The sequence below is a fragment of the Pseudopipra pipra genome, chromosome 1 (assembly GCF_036250125.1).
Source record: "Pseudopipra pipra isolate bDixPip1 chromosome 1, bDixPip1.hap1, whole genome shotgun sequence".
Classification (NCBI taxonomy): domain Eukaryota; kingdom Metazoa; phylum Chordata; class Aves; order Passeriformes; family Pipridae; genus Pseudopipra; species Pseudopipra pipra.
This window is the reverse complement of record NC_087549.1, coordinates 97,202,196-97,223,155: the sequence shown is the minus strand read 5'-3', so window position 1 is coordinate 97,223,155 and position 20,960 is coordinate 97,202,196. Positions and strand designations below refer to the sequence as shown.

The following is a 20,960-nucleotide window of genomic DNA, read 5'->3' as shown; positions in this document are numbered from 1 at the left end:
CCCAGCATGACTATCAGGGCTCCAGAGCTCTGGATACTCACCTACATGATCACAGATTATTTTAAATGACATGTTGCCATGAAGAACAAGAGCAATAAAACACTGACAAAACTTCAGAGCTTTGCATGTCTACCTATACTTCTATGTATGTGCCTGGTCAGAGCAGATGTGAGCGGCTCTTCACAATAGCATCCTTCCTCCAATGAATAAACACTGAAACAGATCCTTGCCAGCACAGCATGGCACCACGATCCCTGCACACCACAATTTCTTCTGGATGTATATCCACATAGGAAACTACAAAGCAGCAGATTCTGGTACAGGAAATTACTTAGGTCAAGCTACTGCAGTAAATCATTCCTCTCAGTGGATCTGAGGACCAGAACTGAACATCAGAGAAGCACAAATTCCCAGGTATCTGCCTCCAAGGCACACCGCCCAGCCAACAAGGCAGGGCACATCTGGCTGCTCATGCAGAACCCAGTGCTCCTCAGTTTGCACTTTTTGTATTTACTTTCATTTCATGTTTTTTAACAGATTTCTTTTGATTTGTTTTTCAAACGGCATGTGTCACTAAAGGAGAGAGGTGTTATGAGAGTGAAAGATTTAAACTTCTTTCTTCTCTCCCCCATCTACTACCTTCATGTGTTAACACCGTACTGAAAGTTGATTGCAACTACTCCTGTGTAATGGAAACAAAGTATTAGTAGCAATGACTCCATAAAAAACTTACTTTATGTATATCATTGTTACTGTAACAAGGCAGTAAAACTTTTAAATTCCAAGGTTTCTTTATAATCATTACTAATTTCTATCCTGTTTTTCTTTCATTTCAGTATTATACTAAGAAAAATTTTAAAAGTAAGATGTTTTTTTAACCAGTCCAAGACCAAAAGACATTTCAGCAACAGCAGTTGAGTACTGCTTACACATACATGCAAAACTTAAGATGCGCTAGGAATATGCCAGCTAACGAGTATGGAAAACCAGAAACGGCTAACATTGTACAGAAAAATGCTACTCTTTATTTCTTCCTAAGCTAAGGGAATTGCTAGGGTGTGAAGAAATCATTTATCACTATTTGTGCCACCAGGCTGAAACAGTGAAGATGATCAACCCTGAAGAGTAGGCTCCTAAGATCTTCAGATCTGCACATTTTTGAGCTCTGGGATGGCTGACCATCAAGGTGCCCATCAAGAAGCTCTATCACTCCCCTCCTCAGCTGGCAGGGGGAGAGAGAATATGGCAAAAGGCTCATGGGGCATGATAAGGACAGGGAGAAATCACTTAATAACTACCACCATGAGCAAAACAGACTCAACTTGGCAAAATTAATTTAATTTACTGCCCATTAAAATCAGAGTATGGTAATGAAGAATAAAACCGAATCTTGGAACACCTTTCCCCTATCTCTCGCTTCTTCCCACACTCAGCTTCACTCCCAATTTTTCTATCTCCCTCCTCCCCAAGCAGTGCAGGAGGATGGGGAATGGGGGCTGCAGTCAGTTCATCACATTGGCTCTGTCACTCCTTTCTCCTCAGAGGGAGGACTTCTCACACTCTGCCCCAGCTCCAGCATGGAGTCCCTCCCATGAGAGAGTTCTCCACAAACTTCTCCAATGTGAGTCCTTCCCATGGGCTGCAGTTCTTCACAAACTGCTCCAATGTGTGTCTTTCCACAAGGTTTTAAGTCCTGCCAGGAGCCTGTTTCAGTGTGAACTTCCCATGGGGTCACAACCTCCTTTGGGCATCCATATGTTTTGGTGTGGGACCCTCTATGGGCTTCAGGGTCACAGCTGCCTCACCATGGTCTTCACCATGGGCTGAACAGGAATCTCAGCTCCAGCACCTGAAGCACCACGTTTCCCTCCTTCTTCACTAACCAGAGTTGTTTCTCTCACATGTTCCTCCTCTCTTACACCTGCTGTTGTGCAGCAAGTTTTCCCCCTTTTTAACTGTGCAATCCCAGAGATGCTACCACCATCACTGACAGGCTTGGACTTGGTCAGTGTGGGGTTCGACTGAACAATATTGGTTACTCTCTATTGATCTATAGAACATTGGGGTTTGTTTAGCTCTAACACTATCAGTGAAATTGCAAAACAGTTTACCTAAATCTCTCTGCTTTCACAGTTTCAGAAACATTCTTGGGCTGAAATTTTCCATGACTTTGCTCTCATATTGGGGCGAACTTTTTCTCCTAAAGCCTGAGTAAAATCCTGCTCAGGATTCTGGAGTCATGCAAGAAATAAGTAGAAAGGGGAGTAGTAGATAAGAATGAGTATTTCCCTCCCTGTATTTTTGCAAATGTGTCAACAATTCTTTTACTCGTGAACTTATAAACAGCTTAATTTATTTATACAGCTGTGGAGTGGTATACTCTGAGGCCAGAAGGAATCCCTCACATCATCCAGATCTTTTGTAGCATAAGGTAAAGGTCTTTCAATAATTTCTGTACCAAGCCAATAATGTCTACTCAAAAGACAGATATTCTTCATAAACATTTCCAGTGCAGATTTTGGGAATGCAAGGGATGAAGAATCCCCCATTTCCTATAGGGCGCGTTTATGTGAGATTGTTCCTACCAACACTTTTTATTTCTTTGACAAGTTTTTTTATATATATAGTTAATTGCATGATAAAATATGAAGTAGCTGGGAGGAAAAAACCTAAATACTGCTCAGGCATAATCAGCATGCAATAGCATGAGCAGTATAGGATCAAGCATCCTTATGGTGTTGCAATGCACATTCCACCTGTTCTGTACTGCTCCACCAGAAAGATAAGACAAAGAGGAGTTAGAAACTACTTTAACTAAAACTCACAGTAAATAGCAGGTATAAAATGTCACATTACCACACAGACAGAGATTCCCCTCCCCATTTTTTAAAATAATTAAATCCCAGAAAAGAGCACTAACATTTCTTTCCAAAAACCTTAAAATGCAGAAAGAAAACACAAATATTTTGAGGAGCTTAATTTTCCTTGACCTTTCCTTTGCATTTGTCTTTTTTTGCTGCTTCTAGTCTGCACTGGAGCCAGTTAAACAGAAACTGGACCGATGGTTATTCCAGCAACACTAACATTACTTCATTGTGCATCACTAAGTGTTCCATGGCAGGAAATTCAACCCTGAACATACTTCTGGAAATATGTTCAGCATCCACATTTACTAATGGCAAAGTTAGTTTCCTTGAATGCAAATCTAGTCTAGCTCCATGGGTCAAAAATAAGAGATTTACAATATTTTTTAATATCATACAGTAAGTTCTGATTTTGAGTTAGCCTGAAGTATTTAGCTTGTAAAAAACTACATATTTATCTGTTAAAATAGAGGAGATTCCCCACATACTGAATGACAATTGATGACTCTGCAGAAATACATGCTTGGAGCATCTCATTGAAAGCCAGAACAAATTTATTTTTCCCGTTTCACCTGGACACATAAGCTTAATGCTCTATCATTGAAAGATTACAACACCCATTGCTAAGTAAATTTAAAGAAACCTCTTTTACTATTAAATTGTACATGTTCTTGGTACAGGGAGACCCTTGAGGAGTAAAACTGGAACAGCTCAAGAACTCAAAGAGATGATAAAGGACACATTACATTTGTAGCCACTTGTCAAAAACAAACATGAAGAAGAAATCTGTTCCACAGCCCCATGTGACTACCAGACAGTAAAGCCCTGATGCAAAGGCTGACATAGCAAAGGGCCACCTCCACTCCAAAGCTACAGAATATGTGTCTGGGTATCACAGAGACAGCCAAGTCTCTTCAGGTGATGAGACCAACTGCAAACACCTGCGTGGCCTTCACACCTCCACATCAAGAGGACATCTTCCTCACAGCCCTGACGACAGTCTCCAGCGCATAGAAGGTGAGCAAAAGAGAAGAGTACAGACCAAAGCTAAAGTTCAAGTGCTTAAGACTCAGAAGCTTTGTGTCCTTTTGATGAGCACTTGAACTTCTATAAGGTGCCATTTACTGTCCCAGTATCCCCCCATCTCTTCCCAATACCCTATGGGTATGAAACCTCTTTTCCCTTCTGCTAAAGGCAGGAAGGCCACACAGATCAAAGGCTTCACACCCTGTCAAATCTTAAACTGTGTATTTTGAGACAACATCAATGCAATAATATTTGATAACGATTAGACTCTCTAGGATCAATCTCTCTGCACACAAAGGGATGCAAAAGAAATCTGTCACTTGTGACATTTGGAAACAAAAGTAAATTCCTGCAAGAAGTGACAGTCATTACTGGCCAACATGAATTATAGTATTTATTCTCACACTGCACACAGAAAATTTTTTTCCAGATAATGCTCTACAAAATAAGGGCAAATTAGTCACATTTATTAGGGTGTGAAAGTAAGACACATGCTTTATTGCAGGCCTGATGCTTCTGCATAATCCTTTGCTTACTCAGCTTAATCTAGTTAAACACAATCAAGACATGCTTTTGCAACCTGGAGCTGGGCTAGGGCCCCAGCAATGTCTATCACATTGTCCTCTTCAGATGAGAGTCTCCCTGGCTCAGAGCATAGGTGGAACACCCCACCTATAGAAGGCCATCAATCTGGCTACATACAGGCAAAGTTCTGTATTCCTGGAGATAAACTGAGGCCACCAGCTGTTATGCAGATATGCCGCTTGCTCAAGACAGTATGGTAGATCATGTCAAGCTGCTCCAAAGACAAAGGCTGGGATTGTCTCTAACCTTCAAACCATCTAACAGTGCAATTGCATTTTCTTTTAAGGTTTTTAGCGAGGAACAAAGCCGTCTCCTCGTTTCAGACTGGTTTCAGGAAAGCCAACATATGAAGGGAAATTAAGCCTAAAAACTTCTGAATAGGCAGCTTTCTCCTATTCCACTTTGCTACTCCTTTCTTTCCTCATACCCACGTATCATTCCCACAAATGACTCAAGGGTTCTTCAAGCAGCTTTTAGATTGTTCTAAATACACAGTCACATTAAAAAAATGTCTTTTTTTCTGTTTATGGTTTTCAGTTTATCTCAATGCAAGACTGGCTGTGAAGAGACTCTTATTTTAGAAAAAAGCACAGGCTGTTTTCATAAAACACAATAATACACTTCTACAATTTTATTCTGAAATAGAATGGTTCATGCAACAGCTTTCACTAAACTAAAAAGGTGTGAATTAAAGCACGTTTCATTATGTTTGTGAAAATTAATCTCTCCGCGAGCCCTAGGAGACCACAGTTTGATTTCTTCATATGTGTTTCTCAAGCACTAATTTCAATAGCCAAAACAGATGGTAGCAAGTAGTGTTTTGTAAGAGACCGCTCGCTGCACTTTTTTCCTTGGTAAGGAAAACTGAAATTTGACTTATTTGTCTCCAATTCAAGCCATGAATCATCTCTGTTATCAGTACAGAGGTGGGGGAAATTGAACCACAAACCATACAAAAACTGCTGGTGCTGCAGTGTTTAAATACAATTCAGTTGACAAAATCTGCCATAGTTCTCCTTGAGGGAACCAAATCATGCTCAAAACTATTTCCTTAAAATCATGTAGTATGTGCCCCTATAGCAGTACCTGTCTACCTTGTAGACTTCTATCTTAACGGCCTCTGATGATTTGCATCACCGATTTGACCAAAATAAACCTAAAAGCAAAGCCCTGACACCAAAGCTATTTAAAACCTTAACTACTATGTAAGTAGGGAGATCTCTACTAAGTTAAGAGCAAGAATTAGATCTCGTTGGTGTAAATCAGATTCAAAAAGTCTCTCTTCTTCCTCCACACTTTCAACCTGGAATTACCTTCAAACATGGAGTGTCATTCCTCCTGGGGGCTCAGACCAAGACATCTGGAGATGGCATTTGATCCTCTGTGCTACCACTTGTAGTTCACTTACCATCACAGAGACAACTGAAATCAGGAAATCCTGCTGTTCACCCTGTCAAGAGCAGGTGGTATGAACCTATCTCCTGTTGTAAGTGCAGACCTCAGGAAAATGGCAACACCTTGCCAAATAAAAGAATCAGGAGACATAAACAGGGTGCAGGATGGTGGGAAAAATGTCTGGATCCAACAGCAAGTTGTAACAGAGGTTGCATTTACACTAGATGCTTTGCTTTCAGGATGGATGCTGGTGTGGTCTGCTGCCTGTCTTCCTGCTTGCCTAGTGTTGAAAATCATGTTTTTAGAAAATGAGGCATTATATTTTAGAGAAGTGTTTTTGTTAGAACTCTGTGGTCTGTCTCAGAATCAGATGTACTTCTTTGCAAAGGTTTATTTGTTCTACATGCACACTCGCCTGGGTCTATTAAATTCAGAACTCCTATGACAGTATTCCCTTTCTTTGTTCCACCCTTTGCAGCTGCAGAACAGCATGATATATTCATAAGAAAATAATGAAAAAAAAAACCCTTGATTTGGTTTTCAAACTTTAACCCACTAAAATTGTTTCCTGTTTGATTTTTTCCCTCGTTGGAATCCAAACTCTCCAGGAGTTACAGATGCTATGTTGCACATGAGGGCAGCTCAGAATCTGGACTTTAACACACAGCTTTTTCATTACTGTTTGCAAGGTGAGGTATAGTCTTTAAAATAAAAAGCAAAAACGTAACTGGGACCAGGCTCTGTTTCCAGGTTTCCAACTGTCCAGTTGCTCACCCCTGACCTGTTTAACACTGTGAAAACAGGATTATAAAATGCAAAAATCTACAGACAGTCTTTGAAATCTGCATTGGAAAACTGCTCCAGATAAGAATCACATGGGTTTATATACATATACTGAGAAAGATTAATCTGGAATTTTAAAAAACACCCAGTTTTACTCTAGTAGCATCTTTCAATTCAAATACAAATAGTACTACTGAAATGCAGGTGTTGCATAAAGAATGAAGGAGTAAACATTTAGACAGAGATGCCAAAACAATGACTTGTGTAAAAAAGCCACTTCATCTGTTAAGTCTTGGTCAAGCCCTTAAGTTGCTCCTTGCCTCAGTTCCCATACACAGAAGTAGAATAAGAGACTCTGGTATGATGGTAAATACATCACTATTTCTGAGGTGCTTAGATTCCACAGTTAGTAAGTGTCTTCGAACTACAAATCTGCTAAGCAAAGTAGAGGATTTCACCTGACAGCTGGCATTTACCAGCTCTGCACCTTGCCCCAATTCGGGATGTTATCAGCACTTCATATGGAAAACAGAACCGACCACATGCCTGTGTACCAGGTGCCTCAGTTCACGCATTCTTTACCCTCCACACGGATACTCACCACACACAGCAAATCCAACTTCTCTTACAATCACCGAGTGAACACATTGCCTTTTTTGTCATCCTTGCTAAGGAAGGACAACACAACAGATGGTTCTACATAGTGATAATGTGTCAAGAGTCCTAGGCAGAAAGATAGAGAAAGCAGTGGTCTGAGGCTACAGAAGTACAGTCCTGGTCCCCACCCAGATGGACTTCCCACTGCAGTCAGTGAGCTAACACTGAGGAATCCTGGCAAGATTTTTACCTTAATGAGAGAGGTCACGGGTCTCTTGCTAGTCAAAAGAAGCCATTAGGAATGGCCATTCAATTAAAGTAAAAATTCTTCCAAAATAACTGATATTAAAAGTGTGTTTGTATTACTCAAGGGAGAAATTTAGTCTTCTACCACTTAAGGCTTTCCTTATTAAAAAACTCAATTTCACATCATAGAACTTAGAGGGCTTTTCCTACTAGGAAACCAGTCTCATTTCATTAATTCTTGATTATATCTACCCTTTCCAATTTCAGGCAAAAGCAATGCATTATCAGTTAACAGATATCCTTAAAATCTTTTTTTTTTTTTTTTGTGAAAGGAACTAGCACAGTCAAAAATGCCTAACATAATTGATTTACCTTTATCTCTCTGGTGAAAAATGCCCTGAGACACAGGGACACTGCCCCTCATTCCACTCAATCTCTGAAAATAAACCTCCAGTGAGCAATTTTGTTTTCCAAAAGTCACAGTAACATCAAGATGTGTCCCCATACAAAAACTGCCTGGTTCCCTAAATTCAAGATCACATAAATCTTTCCCGTGTCAAGACAGATGTTGGCCACCTTTTTATTCCTTTACAGCTGGGAAATAACAAACTATGAGCAACTAAGGTAAGATTTAGGCAATCCTTAAGCCACAGAGAATCATGTATTTGACATGTGATCCTTTTGACAGATCAGGTAAAGATGATGCTACTGAATACTGTTGATACAATTATCCATTTATTTGGACATCTTTTCATAGAAAGATGTCCAGTGTTTACCACCTGTGTACTTTGGAAGTGGCATAAAGCAGCAAACAAAGTCAAAAAGTCCTTCTAAAGCTACGAAACCTGACTTTCTTCTCCCTTAAGTGTGACTCACAGAGAATTAACTACATCTCTGGGTATTCTGTTGAGTGAAGAAGATCAGAACTTACTTCTCCCTGCAACTTTTGACCTGACTGCAACACATTAAATCTGAGAACCCCAAAACAAGCTTTATGTCAAGGAACAATAAGAGAGTTCTTCTAGCAGCAGAGCTACCCTAAGTGAAAGATCTCTGCTTAATAACTGCCTGCTTGTAACTCAATTACTCTAACAGGAATCAGCCCCTCCGTCTGCAGCAGAAAACGTTCCTCAAAGGCCAAACGCACCTCCCCAAAACCCATGTGGGATCTGAAAACCCGTCTAACGCTAGAAGTTTGTGAGACCATTTTTCTTGGGGCCTGAGCGCCCTGTGTCGTGTTTGGGGGCTCCTCTCGGCGATGGGAGGCTGCCGTCAGTGCGATGCTGGAGGGGACCGGGGGCCCTGACGCCGCTCACCGGCCCCGCCGCCGGCCCGGCGCTGCCGAAACGCTCCCGCCGCGAAGCCGCCGCTCTGCTCGGGATGGTTGGAGAGACCCGGAGGGAAAGCAGTACTCGCAGCCTCCTGACCCACGGGCAAGGGACTCCCGGAGAAAACCTCCCTCCCAAAGGGATGCTCTAGCAATAGTGGGGGCGCTCACACCTCTCCCGAACTTCAGCCCCGCGCCCCGGCAGAAACCACCGCCCGCCGGGGCCGCGCACACTCGACGATGCTCGGCCGGTCCCGGGGCGGCAGCCACCGGTGTCCCGGCGCGGTAGCGGCGAGCTCCCCTCGTCCAGTCGCCCCAGCCACTCACCCCACAGCAGCAGGATGGGAAGCTGCCGCCGGCAGCTGCCCTGCGCCTCCATCCCGGCGAGGGGCCGCGAGGGACAGAGCCCGCATGGGGCGGCCGGTCCGCAGCCGCGCAGGGACCAAGCCCACCTCAGCTCCTTCACCGAGGAGGCTCCTCTTCATGCCTCGGCGTCCAGCCTCGGGCGGGAGCGGGGGCGGAGGGGAGCAGCTCCCCCGCCTCCGGGTGCTCCCAGCGCCGGGGGGGCGGACCTGGCGGCCGGGCGGGGCGCGGGAGGCTGGAGAGTGTGCACGTGTGAGTGTTGTGTTTGCGTATGCATGCACACTGGGAGGGCCGTGCCTCCAGCTCCTCCAAAAGCCACGGCAAGGATGCCGCTCCCAATCCACCGGTCGGGATGGGTGTTCGGGGGGTAGGCACCTACCCCGCACGGGAGAGGTTCTGGTCCTAAGTGTCCAAGGGGCTCAGTGACTCCTCACTTCCTGCCGTGGGAGCCACAGCAGCCTCTCCCCTCCTGTTACAACAGCCTGGCGGTGGGGGTGAAGGCATGAGGGGCTGAAAGGACACCTGTGTTAGTCCACCTGCAGCCCTTTCAGTTTGGCTTGCACGGCACTGACATGTTAGCATGCTCAATATTTACAGCTGAACGTGGGCAGCGAGATGGCCTGACTCCACACAGACTCAGAGCAGCTTGGAGCTCTAAGAAGATGCTTAATGTGGTTTTTTATTGCCATTTCATCTTTGCGTGGCTCTTTTCAGAGAATGGTTTAGCTCCTGATTTTCATCAATATTTAAAGTCTGTGTTCCTGAAGCTCTCTCTATAGGCAATTAGCATCTCCATCAAGAAACACCAGACTGAGAGGCTGCTAAAGAAGGCTTTTCTTAGCTAAAAATAATTGTACTGCTCAGTAATAAAGAGCCAGAGTGTTTTTCTAGGTACATGGACGCTCCACCAGTAACTACCTTTCAGTAGAACATTAAGTCACTGCCATTATTAAAGGTCAAATGTACCATAAAACTTCAAATTTCAAAAGAGATTTTCAAGCCATACACAAGAACAGAGGGTATTTTTATGTATCAGTCAGGTTGTTCCCATTGACTTTGTATGCTTGAATAGCACAGTGTTTCCAAACACCCAGGTCAGAATTATGCATTGCATGTGCCTTCATAAACAAACTTTTCAATACACAACCTTTGTCTGATTTATGATGTTATCTAGGCTGAAGGAAATGGAAAACTTTGGAAACTACAAGTGTGTTAGTTAGAACCTCCTATCATCTGTGTGCTACTTTTTCCGCTTAGCTGGAAGCAAATCTTGTAAAATACCATAAATAAACCATAGCTCAGGGAGATCATCCTTCAGCGAAGGGATTGCCATTTCTGCTTTGTAAGGAGTGTTTGCAAGCTGCCCCTGCCAGAAGGAACTCCAGGAAAGTGACAAGCATGAAGGTACATACACCATAGTCTTGTTATACCATCTATAGCATCCTTCCTAACAGTAAGATTTTCCTTTCTGTCATAAATTCTGTTACTGGCAAATCTAAAGTTACAATTAGTATTTTCAATAATTTAGACTGATCTTCAGGAGGGTTAGCATGTATTGTGCTTTATACACATTATTATACATTAAAATATTTACGGTATATTATGCAGCATACAGGCAATATTTTTTTGTAACACACATGGAGATGATGTTGACAGTTTTCTTCTACATCTTTCATATTCATTTTCTTCACCTGTTTCAATGAGAAACTGGCAAATTTTAAAAGGGAATGTTACTTTTTCCAGCTCAAGATTCCACAAGCACTTCCCATTTTGTGCTTGCAGCACGTAGTTTGAAGGTGCTTTTTAAATTAGTCCACTTAACCATAAATTTTATCTATAAACTTACCTATAAATTTATAGGTAAGTGGCCTAATTCAGCATGTTGCATTGGATGACAAGCCAACTATGCTAGATGATATCTTCAGCAAAGTGGTCTACAGTGAGCAGTCTGATTCACAGGTGTATTTGAACAAAACTCTCACAGCATTAGAACTGTCAGCAACGTGGTTCAAAACTCAACAGGAGTTGGTGCCCACTCCTCCCTACTCACCCCTACCATTGAAGTAATTCAAATAGATGCACTTCAGAACGATCATGAACCTTTTTGTTCTGCAAATCTGCCTTGGTAACATCATGGAGCTACACCAGAAGTAGAAATCCAATTCACTTTCAAATAAGTGATGTTGTAAATGCCATTTGCTGTACAAAACTCTGAATCCCATCCCTAAACAACACACGCTAACAGTGACCTCAAAACCATGGTCTGCTGTAATTTCTGGACATACGACCTCCAGAGATCACACTAACTCCTTTTCAGGTACCCTGAAGACACTGCTGCAATCACATTGCTTCAGAAATTGTTCTGAAATGCTTAAATCTGCTAATTAGCCACTGACTAAAAGAAAATATAGCAATAGACATGTTTGTAGTTGTTTCAGTATGGGAAGGTTCATGAGGAGTGTGAGGTGAGAAGAGATGGAAGTCAAGCCATCCAGGAAAGGTATTAGTGCAAGTGTTACGGTGTTCAGGGTGGTGCAAGATAAGACGATTAAGTTTCCTGCTCCAGAGGTTTAACTGATCCAACAGAAACTAAAAAATAAAAAAATAATAAAATAAATTAGGAAAAAACAAAGATGACATTGCCTTTCCTTGTCACCTCAAGTGTTGGCCCAAAGAGAGCAGCTGCTTGCCTGCATGGAGAGACTGCCCAGTGTTGGATGGAAAGTTTTCTTCATCTCTTCCTAGTATAGCAATTTTGTAGAAAAGGTACATTAAGGTTTTAAGACGATGTTTTAATGGGATTGCTTGCTGGACTTAGGTTTGAAAAAGTAGGTTCAGTTCATCTGCGGTTTTAAGCTAAAGTAGGTCATCTTTCCCATTCAATGCTCCTAGGAGTATGTCTTTCCTGCTCCAGAAAAAAAAAAAGGGGGGGTGGGGGGGGGGAGGAGATCTGCAGGTTATTAAAATAATTCCTGTCTTTTTACCTTCAATATAAGAAGTGTAAAAACACGCTAAAAAACCTCAAAACCATAGTTAAAAAATAGCTTCTTCCTGTGATTCAAAAGCCACAGTGTGGTATATTGACTGCACATAACAGCCAAATTGATGTAAAATCAGTCAAATTTGATGAGCTGAAACCCTTTATGCCTGCATTACCTGAATTGAAGGCAGAGAAAAAAGGACATTTTTGTATGTAAAGACCTTGGGCTTTTTTACATAAGAGCAGACAGGGAAGCTCACGAATATCTTGCCAGCCTTCTAAAATTTAATTTTTTAAGCCATATGTGATTGTGCTCTGTGATTTCAGCAGGGTTTCCATGTTCAAAGCAAAGCATCTAAGCAGTGTGCACATGTGCCAAAGTGCACTCTATTTCAGAGGTGCCAAGCTGTAAGTATTTATCACCTCTGAGACCATTTTATTTTACATACCTAGCCATGACATGACAGCCTTCCCAGGAGCACAGCATGTGGGCTTTGTTTGAAGCAAGCAGAATATTCAATTACTTTGTTTCCATACTGGTTTCTAGTACGGCAAATTGTCTTCATTAAAAAAAAAAAAAAATCAAGGTAGTTCTATATCCTGCACCATCAACACCAATACCTACAACTAATAAAAATTTTTCCACAAGTGTCACGAAGCACATCAAGGGAAACCAGACAGATTTTATGGGATGATGGCAAACACCATCTTCCCTCTCTCTTGAGGGAAGCACCCCAGTCAAGGGTCCTCCACCAAGGTGCCTGCCCCTTGTTTTAGAGCCAGCAGTGCAAAAAGCTCTCATTAAAGGACCCAAGCAAGAATCTGTAGGAACTGGGATGTCTTGCTGATTCCTATCTGTTGTTCTCATACCAAAAGAGTATCCCAAGGCCATTGGTGACTATATGTCATGCACGTCATAATCTTCTCTTCCTGTTGTGCACAGCTATCCTTTTTCCACACCAGCCAAAGCTTTGGTGTAACAGAGAACCTTTGTAATTTGGCCCAGGGATTGGAAACAAATCACGCCTTCATTTTAAATGTAAACATTAGCAAAATGCACACAATGCTCTATTCCTTCTAAATAAAGCCAAAACTAATTTATGAGTTTTTAAACACTTCACCGTCAGTTATGTTCTAGAGGCCTTGACTTTTTATTCCAAAATGAATTTAGTTTTTCATGACAGGCTGGCTGAGCAGTTTGGAAAATGCCAGCAAGGAATATACAGACTGTCTCCCATACATAGTTGTGTCTCTAAGAAATAACTCAGCTTTGAAAGTCAGGGAGAAAGGTACAAAAAGAGAGATGGAAACGCACATCTTTATTTGTTTCCTTGTAGAAATAATAACACTGTTTAAGTTATTTTCATACAAAATCTTACAGAGTTAAGTCTGAGATATTATAGGATTGTGTTACCAGTAGTCTTACAGCCACCTGAAGGATCATTTTATAACCATTGGAATTCAGCTGACTCCACAGAGATTGGTGAGACAGCAACATAAACCCACCTACAACAGAAAGCAGCAAAGCCTATTTGAATTCAGTCTGAGCCCAGGACTTCTGAATCCACATGTAGGTTCTGATCAGTTCAGTTATGAACCAGCATCTCCTTACCATGAAAACAGAATAATGGTCCTTCCCAGATGCATGAAAGACTGGCTTTAGGGCTGAGCAAGACAGGTCCTAGGACACTTCTTAAATGAGAAATCCCATAAATTTCCATTCCGTGGAAAAATGCAGCACTATATAAGATGGAAAATATTACCATAGTAAATAAAATGTTATTTGGTGGCACAAAATGAGTGCAATACATAACATTTCTAATTATCCAGTCCTAATTTCTAGTATAGTTGTCCTTCTAAAGTAAAATAGAAAATAATAAATAAAAAAAAACAAACCCACAACATTTTAATTAAGGCTGAGTTCAACTCACTGTTGCATTCACACAGTTAGATTTCTACCATAATAAATCATTCTATTTTAATCTTGTCATCTTTACAGCCCCAAGGCAACCCCAGTTCATGCACAGACCACTTACACCTCTTTCACAGACACATTTCACAGCATGTGCTACAAATCATGTAAATTGTGAAAGCAGGCACAAATATTGCCTTGCAGTGTTTTACTTGGCCAATTTCCCTTGGAGTGCCATGGCACAGAGCCCCAGCTTCCATTACTCGAGGAGAAGACCTAGAGAGCTCTCCCCAGTGTCATGCATTCACTTTACTAGTACTACCTCCCTTTCCCCTGACTGAAACAAAATGCACAGTAAATATGAGACATTGCAGAAAATTCATTGGCAGTGTGCTTAAAGCACATCACTGATTGTCACTGCCATTGAAAAAGGGGAAGGAAGGAAAGAAAGGTGATGTGTCAGAAAACACCTTTGCTTGTGTTTTCCGTCTCTGTCATAGATCTGTCCAGGGATCTCAAATGTTCATAAGGGTTTTTTCACCCTTTGATCAAATACTTTCATAAGTCTTGGGATTCCTTCCAAATAACTTCAGTAAAGGAGACCAGTTATTTCCCCCACATAGGAATTAAACTAATATTTTCATTTGAGTGGATCAATTGAAGGTTTAATTGAGTTTATTGCACTTACAGAAATGACAGCATCTGCTTGGGTTCTACTAACCTCAAATGACAGAGAATATCTCAGTGTGCCAAGTGACCACAACTCTCATTTGAGAAAATGATGTGTCTCAAACATCTGGAGCAGCACAAAAATAAGAACAGGACATGGATGGGAACAGTGGGTTGAAGATTTATCTTGGTAGCACTCACTCTCTTTGCCCTATATCAAACAGCAGTGTATGCAGCTGAGATGGGTGTGCTCAATTTGTGATTCACTGAGAATTAACCTAAATTTTAAGGAAATTCTTGCTATTACTAAGAAAAGTAAACTGTGTGTTTATGCATTAGTTAACACGGAATAATACCTACCCTCAAATGAAAGTATAAAATACAGATAGAAGGAAATATTATCTTTTAAAATGTTTAACTTTTATGAAAGGTTTTATTCTTCATAAATTTACCTTTAACAGAATATCTAGCCCTTCATATTTAACCAAAGTGCTGTAAAAATATCTCACTGTTTTTGACTCTAATAGTAAAGTCTTCTGCATCTCATGGAATTACCAGTGAAATCCTACTCAGGATTTCTTACCATCAATTCCTTTTGTTTTAAATTTAGAAAAGATCAGAAACAACAAAATGAGATAACAATAGTTACCATAACAAGTCAAATTTACCGGATACTAAATTTTTCCATGGAAGGGAAGTGAACAACTAATATAGATGAGCAAAACTGCTTTAAATAATCTAGATTAACTGAGATAGGCAATTATTTTGTTGGTAGATACAGACATAAAATATTCCAAAGGTGAGCTATCTTTACCTTTGCCTCCAGAGATTTCTAAATCAGAGGAAGGATGTGAGTAAGTGGATGACAGGCAGAGCAGGTGGTGTACCACTGGCACACGTGCATACTTGGTGTTTCCAACTACTGTATCAGCTGGCTGATTAATTAGTTGCAGCTCAATGATTTCAGGTGGAATTTACTGCTTGATTCTAGCAAGCATAGTACAGTGCTTCATAGTACAGTGGAGGAAGTGAGAGCTATCAGAAAATATGAAATCTCCTCCAGCCCAAAAGCAAAACCAAGACTTAAAGCTTCAAATAAATATGAGTTTCAAAAACAACTCCAAACAGAACAGCTCAAAATAAAAACATAATTATAATTACCCAAAAGTGCTTAAAGCACATGTTGGGAGAAAAAAAACCATAAATATTTAATCAAAAACCAGAAACCTGTTCACACCGTAAATTAGGCAACTACTTTTAAAAGATTGTATTACCTCCAAATAGTTTAAACTTGTTCTGTCTTCTGCACATATGTCTTAGCTCTTCCTCTGTTGGAACCAACTCTGTTCATTTTTTTTTCTACTCTTCAGAACATTGCTATTCCAATTCTGAATAAAGTAAAGGCGTATGACTGAGCTTGTGAGAAAAACTGCATTCATCTGTTGAGACAGAAATTCCATCTCTTAAATTAATAAATTTCCTTTAACAGATTTCTTGTAATATTTCTTCCTTTCTGGAAGAAATAAATAAAAAGATCCGGCCTGGTTTTGGCTAGGATAGAGTTAATTTTCTTCTTCATAGCTGGTGCAGTGCTGTGTTTTGGATTCAGTGTGAGACTCATGTTGGTAAGAAACTGATGGTTTAACTGTTGCTCAGCAGGGCTTACCCTGAACCAAGGACTTTTCAATTTCCCATGCTCCATCAGTTAGCAGGTGAACAGGAAGCTGGGAGGGAGCATGTCCAGGACAGCTGACCTGCTGGCCAAAGGGATATCCCATACAATAGAGCATCATGCCCAGTATATGAACTGGGGGGAGTTGGCTAGGAGGGGCTGATCGCTCCTGGGGGAAGGGCTGGGCTTCAGGCGGTGAGCAACGGTACTATGCATCAGTTGTTTCTTTTGGGGTTTATTGCTCTCTGTCTCTTTTTTCCATTACAGTTGTCATTATCATTAGTTGTAGTAATAGTATATTTTATTTTGTTTTGATTATTCAGCTGTACTTATCTTAACACATAAGGCTTACCTATTCTTTCCAATTCTCCTCTCCACTGGGGCAAGGGTAGTGAGGTAGCAGCTGTGTGGTGCTTAGTTAGGGCTGCAGTTAAACAATGACAGACATTTTTGGTGCCCAACATAGGGCCCGGAGGATTGAGATAAAAACAGACCTGATCAGAGCATGTTAAAACAAATTAATTATAAGCAACAATTTTATTGGTTTAGTAGTTGCTGGTCACCATGTTATTTCATTTGCATACGTGCTCACAGGCATGTTATATAACACCGCTCTCGGTGTATGTGCTCCCTGTGGTAATGTTTATCCTCGGTGGAGTCTGGGCTAAAGTTATGGTTTTGTTGTTCTCTGCAGTAGTGTTTTACGACATGATAGAGTTGCTGGTCATGAACCTAATCCATGCTGGGCACTGCATCACTTCTGTACCTCGGGAGCCATCTCGTGGGAACTATTAACAATCACACCTTTTAACTGCTCCTCGTAGAGCCAAAAGAACCTTAATTTCTTGAACATTTCTTTCATTTGCCTGTTTTGCTGATTATGAGTATGACAGTTTGTGAGATGGGTTCAGGAAGCCTGAGCATGAGATCATTCCTTGGGTGAACAGTTCCAAGGGTTTACATAAATCTGTGTTAAGAGGTGGGCACAGATGTTTCCTGCAATAATAATACACAGATTTACTTTTCTCAACTACTTTTTTTTTCTGGAACCTAGAAAATATTAATTAATTGATAGAAGGTCTTCCATTAAAGTAAACTTCAAAAGATGCTAATCTTCCTTAATAAACTATGGAAAAATGTGCTGTTCAAAGAGTAACTGAGAAGACTCAAGCAAAGAAGCATTAATATTATCTCAAGATCATATTAATGAATTTCCTCAATCAAAGAAATCCTTTGAAGGGAATTTTCTTGACCAGATAAGAGAAAGTAATTATCAGCGGGGAAAACTATATGGGTCACAGCAGATAGAATGCCAGACTCTACCAAGGAGAGACACCCTGTGGTAACAGCCTAAACTGTCATTCCTGCAGTCACCTGCAAAGAAACAGCAGAGTATATGATATATTGTGATTAAATAATTGCTTATAAAGCCATCTCTTTGAATCATACAGGTAACAACAGCACAGATCTGATATAAAAGTGCCATATTCTGTTTCCAAAGTGCCACTTACAAATTTAAGCTCATCTTTAAGCTCACAAATCAAACTGTTGATCTTTTCTGTGCCTTTCTCTCCCCTTGCCTGAGATGTGACTGTCCATGCAGCTAGAGCTCTCGTTCTGTCACATCCTGTATTAACTCAATTCACAATAAACACTTTTGCCATCAGTGTCAGGCACTCCCACCAGCTCACCACAATAAGAAAGTCCTACTGCTTTAAATTTGTTTTTTCAAATTTCTTGTCTTCACTTAAAAGATCCTTCAAAGCTGTTCCTCATCTGCCTTTTGTAGACACCTTTGTACACTTACATTACCACTAGATCTCTCTAATTCCCAAACAAGGGATATGAAGGAAAAATTACTCTTCCCCAACTGTAAGAGCCACAAGAACTCACACCCCCAGACGTCATTGCAGCTTTGGTCAGATGTGGTATAATGATGTGCCCAAGCTGTGTGTTGAGGTCTCCTCACCTCCTCTGCTATACTCTGCTGCTCCCATGCAGAGAGGCCATGCTGCAGCAGAGGCCATGCAGCAGATGTGCCCCAAATGGCACCAAGTGAAGCTGGACCCTCTCTGCAGTTAAGAAAGCAGCTGAGCCCCAGGTGAATTGCTTAAAAGAAGTTCTACCCTCACCAGAGTAGAGGTGCTGCTCTATATTTCTCTGCATGTGGTCAGAGATGCCTCTGAAATGGCAGGATCAGGTAGAGTTGCTGCCAGGTAGGTAATTTTTCTAACGCAGTCAAAGGACAGTGAGGAAAACAGGGCTTTTTTTTAGAGGGTTTCTTAATGATTCTCATGTGCATTGGAAATAAACACTGACTGAGGGACTTTTCATTAGGATGTGCATGGTGCCTGGAGCTCTGGGACGGCAAGAGATAACACTTTCTTTCAACTCTAACAGACCAGCTAAACATGCACCCTCTCCCTTGCCTGGTTTTATCAAAATGGGTTTTCCGTAAATAGTTTAGTCTAATGGAGATGGGAGAAGATTGTGTTCATAGAAATAGGCTCAAGGGCAAGTACATGTGCCTTTATACTGGCAGCTCCAATGGACTGAATCTCAGGCTCAACTGAAATGAGTTTGACAGCAACTAAAATACAAAGATGGAGAAAAAAACCTCAACACTTACAGAATCTGGAAAGATTATTTAGTTAAAAGGTAACTGAAATATATATATTTAAATTTTTCCATTAAAAGAGTATTTCTGAACACAAACAGCATCAAGGAGCCAATGCCAGCTGTAGTTTAATAAAATCAGCTGCAAAGCATATGGCTGAGCAGCCTCTGCTGTCTCATGGTAGTGCTCCCAGGTAAGACCATTAACACCACTGACTTAAAATCCTCTGACTCATTGAACTTAATGGCTTGGAATAAATGTCCATCATCTTCCTGCAATGCTAAAACCTCATTTGTTATTCCACTGACATTTCTCATCTTTACAGGCAACAGTTAAACACTGAATACATATTTTAAACTTCCAGCTCCCTCTACTGTGCAAACGTTAAAAAAAAATTAGTGTTTTGATAATTAAAACAAAGTAGGAGTAAATAGATTTAGCACAAAAATAATGTAAGGAAATACTTAAAAGTTAATTTCTTATTTCCCTTTGTGTTTAGCAGCTAGGTTTTGAGCTTGTTCTGTATTGATATCCAGGAATCAGGCCTTGTGAACATGATCTTGAATGACCCTAGAGAACAACATCACAGTAGAGGAAGTAGCCATGCCTCACTGCATATTGCTTTTAAAACTCAGTCAGACGCACTGGACATAAATACTGAAAGAACTTCATGCAGCATTCCCACTCTGTTGGGGCCACATCAATGTGCTTCAATATACGTTGCACTGGTGAATAGCTGCCTTTATTTACATCACACCAAAATATCAAACCATTGCAGAAAACAGCTCTAAAAACACTTTCAAAGACACAAAATGTTCCAAATGGAAACAATACTTTATGTTGGTTGATGAATGAAAGTGAGAACTTTAAGAGTGAGGATCGATAGTGACCACATACAAAAGAAGAATGAGGTGTGTGATATCACGGGATGTTTTCCAAAGCAGGACACATATTGACAACGAGCACACCTTTTTCCTTCCAAAACATACTCTACCACTGTGTATGTGGGCCAAGGAGGCATCAAAAGTGCTCAAGTGCCTGCCCAGAGCTTGCGTCGCCTTAAGGGAGAGCCGGGAAGCAGAAGCTCTGAATGGTGCAGCAAGTCTGGAGCCCTTCCAAGCACAGGCTCTTTTGCACAAGCAAGACTCCCTGGGGAAATGGAGCCAAGGGAAAAGCAGAGTTCACTCCCATTCCAAGCTTGCAGTGGGCAAGACAGACAAAGAGAGAGCTACAAAATATCAAACCACTGCAGAAAACAAAAAGAAACAAACAAACAAAAAAATAGAACTTTTATTAAGCATCAATGAAGCTTATAGTTCTCCTTCATTAGGAGCAGGTTAGCTAGTACTCAAAATAAAAATGAAAATAATGAGAAGCATAACCAAGGTTGTCTTTCAGTCTGTAAAAACTCCTACAATGAACAAGCTATAAGAATTAAAACCAATGCTGTATGGTGGATATCAGGCTCAAGAGAAACCTTTAGCCCAGTGAAGAAGGGGGTGGAAACAGAAAAGACAGAGGCTTAGTGCATGATTTCCCACAGTTCACAGCAGAAGTATTAGGAGAAAAAAAAACTACTTCTGACTGGAAGATTGAAAAGGAAGAAAAAAAGAAAACTACCATCTTCTTTCATTATTAATTCCAAGAGCTGACATATGTTTTTAGATGTGCGAAAAAATATTCTCAGTTCTGGAAATTAAAATACTTTCAAGTTGGGAAAAAGGTGCAGATTTACTTATCTTTCACAGAGAGAAAAATAATCCACCTTTGCTCTGGACAGACAGTTGTAGCGTGGAGTCTTTATATAATAAATAAATGGACTCAGCTCCTTGATGAGATGGCAATCAAAGAGGTTTATTCAAACTCAGCGCTCCTTCTTATCCCCTAAAACCATGTGACTTTGTGACCAATGGGGTTATCTACT

At 40.9% G+C, this 20,960-nt stretch overlaps 1 protein-coding gene and 1 long non-coding RNA gene across 4 annotated transcripts in view; both read right to left on the bottom strand.

Annotated features, from left to right (window-relative positions):
• LOC135419893 (receptor activity-modifying protein 3-like) overlaps window positions 1-9,389 on the bottom strand; it is a 41,816-nt gene extending 32,427 nt beyond the window's left edge. Inside the window, exons 1-2 of one of the 2 annotated variants that reach the window (XM_064666838.1) lie at window positions 9,151-9,387; window positions 7,255-7,376 (exon numbers count right to left, since the gene is read on the bottom strand). Coding sequence is in view for 1 of the 2 variants with exons in the window: in XM_064666828.1 (XP_064522898.1) it covers window positions 9,151-9,202 (52 nt within the window). In the remaining variant the exon portion in view is untranslated. Of the gene's footprint in view, window positions 1-7,254; window positions 7,377-9,150 lie in introns of both variants that reach the window. The other variant, XM_064666828.1, reaches the window with a different exon arrangement.
• A 4,112-nt stretch (window positions 9,390-13,501) lies between these two features.
• On the bottom strand, window positions 13,502-20,019 carry LOC135419887 (uncharacterized). Of its 2 annotated transcripts, XR_010433198.1 has the most exons (5): window positions 16,772-20,019; window positions 16,022-16,135; window positions 14,800-14,874; window positions 13,779-13,906; window positions 13,502-13,672 (listed from the first exon to the last, which is right to left on the bottom strand). It is a non-coding gene; the product is annotated as an uncharacterized LOC135419887 (long non-coding RNA). The 2 variants fall into 2 exon arrangements; XR_010433197.1 differs by having other exon boundaries at window positions 16,022-20,019.
• Between the last annotated feature and the right edge of the window lie 941 nt (window positions 20,020-20,960).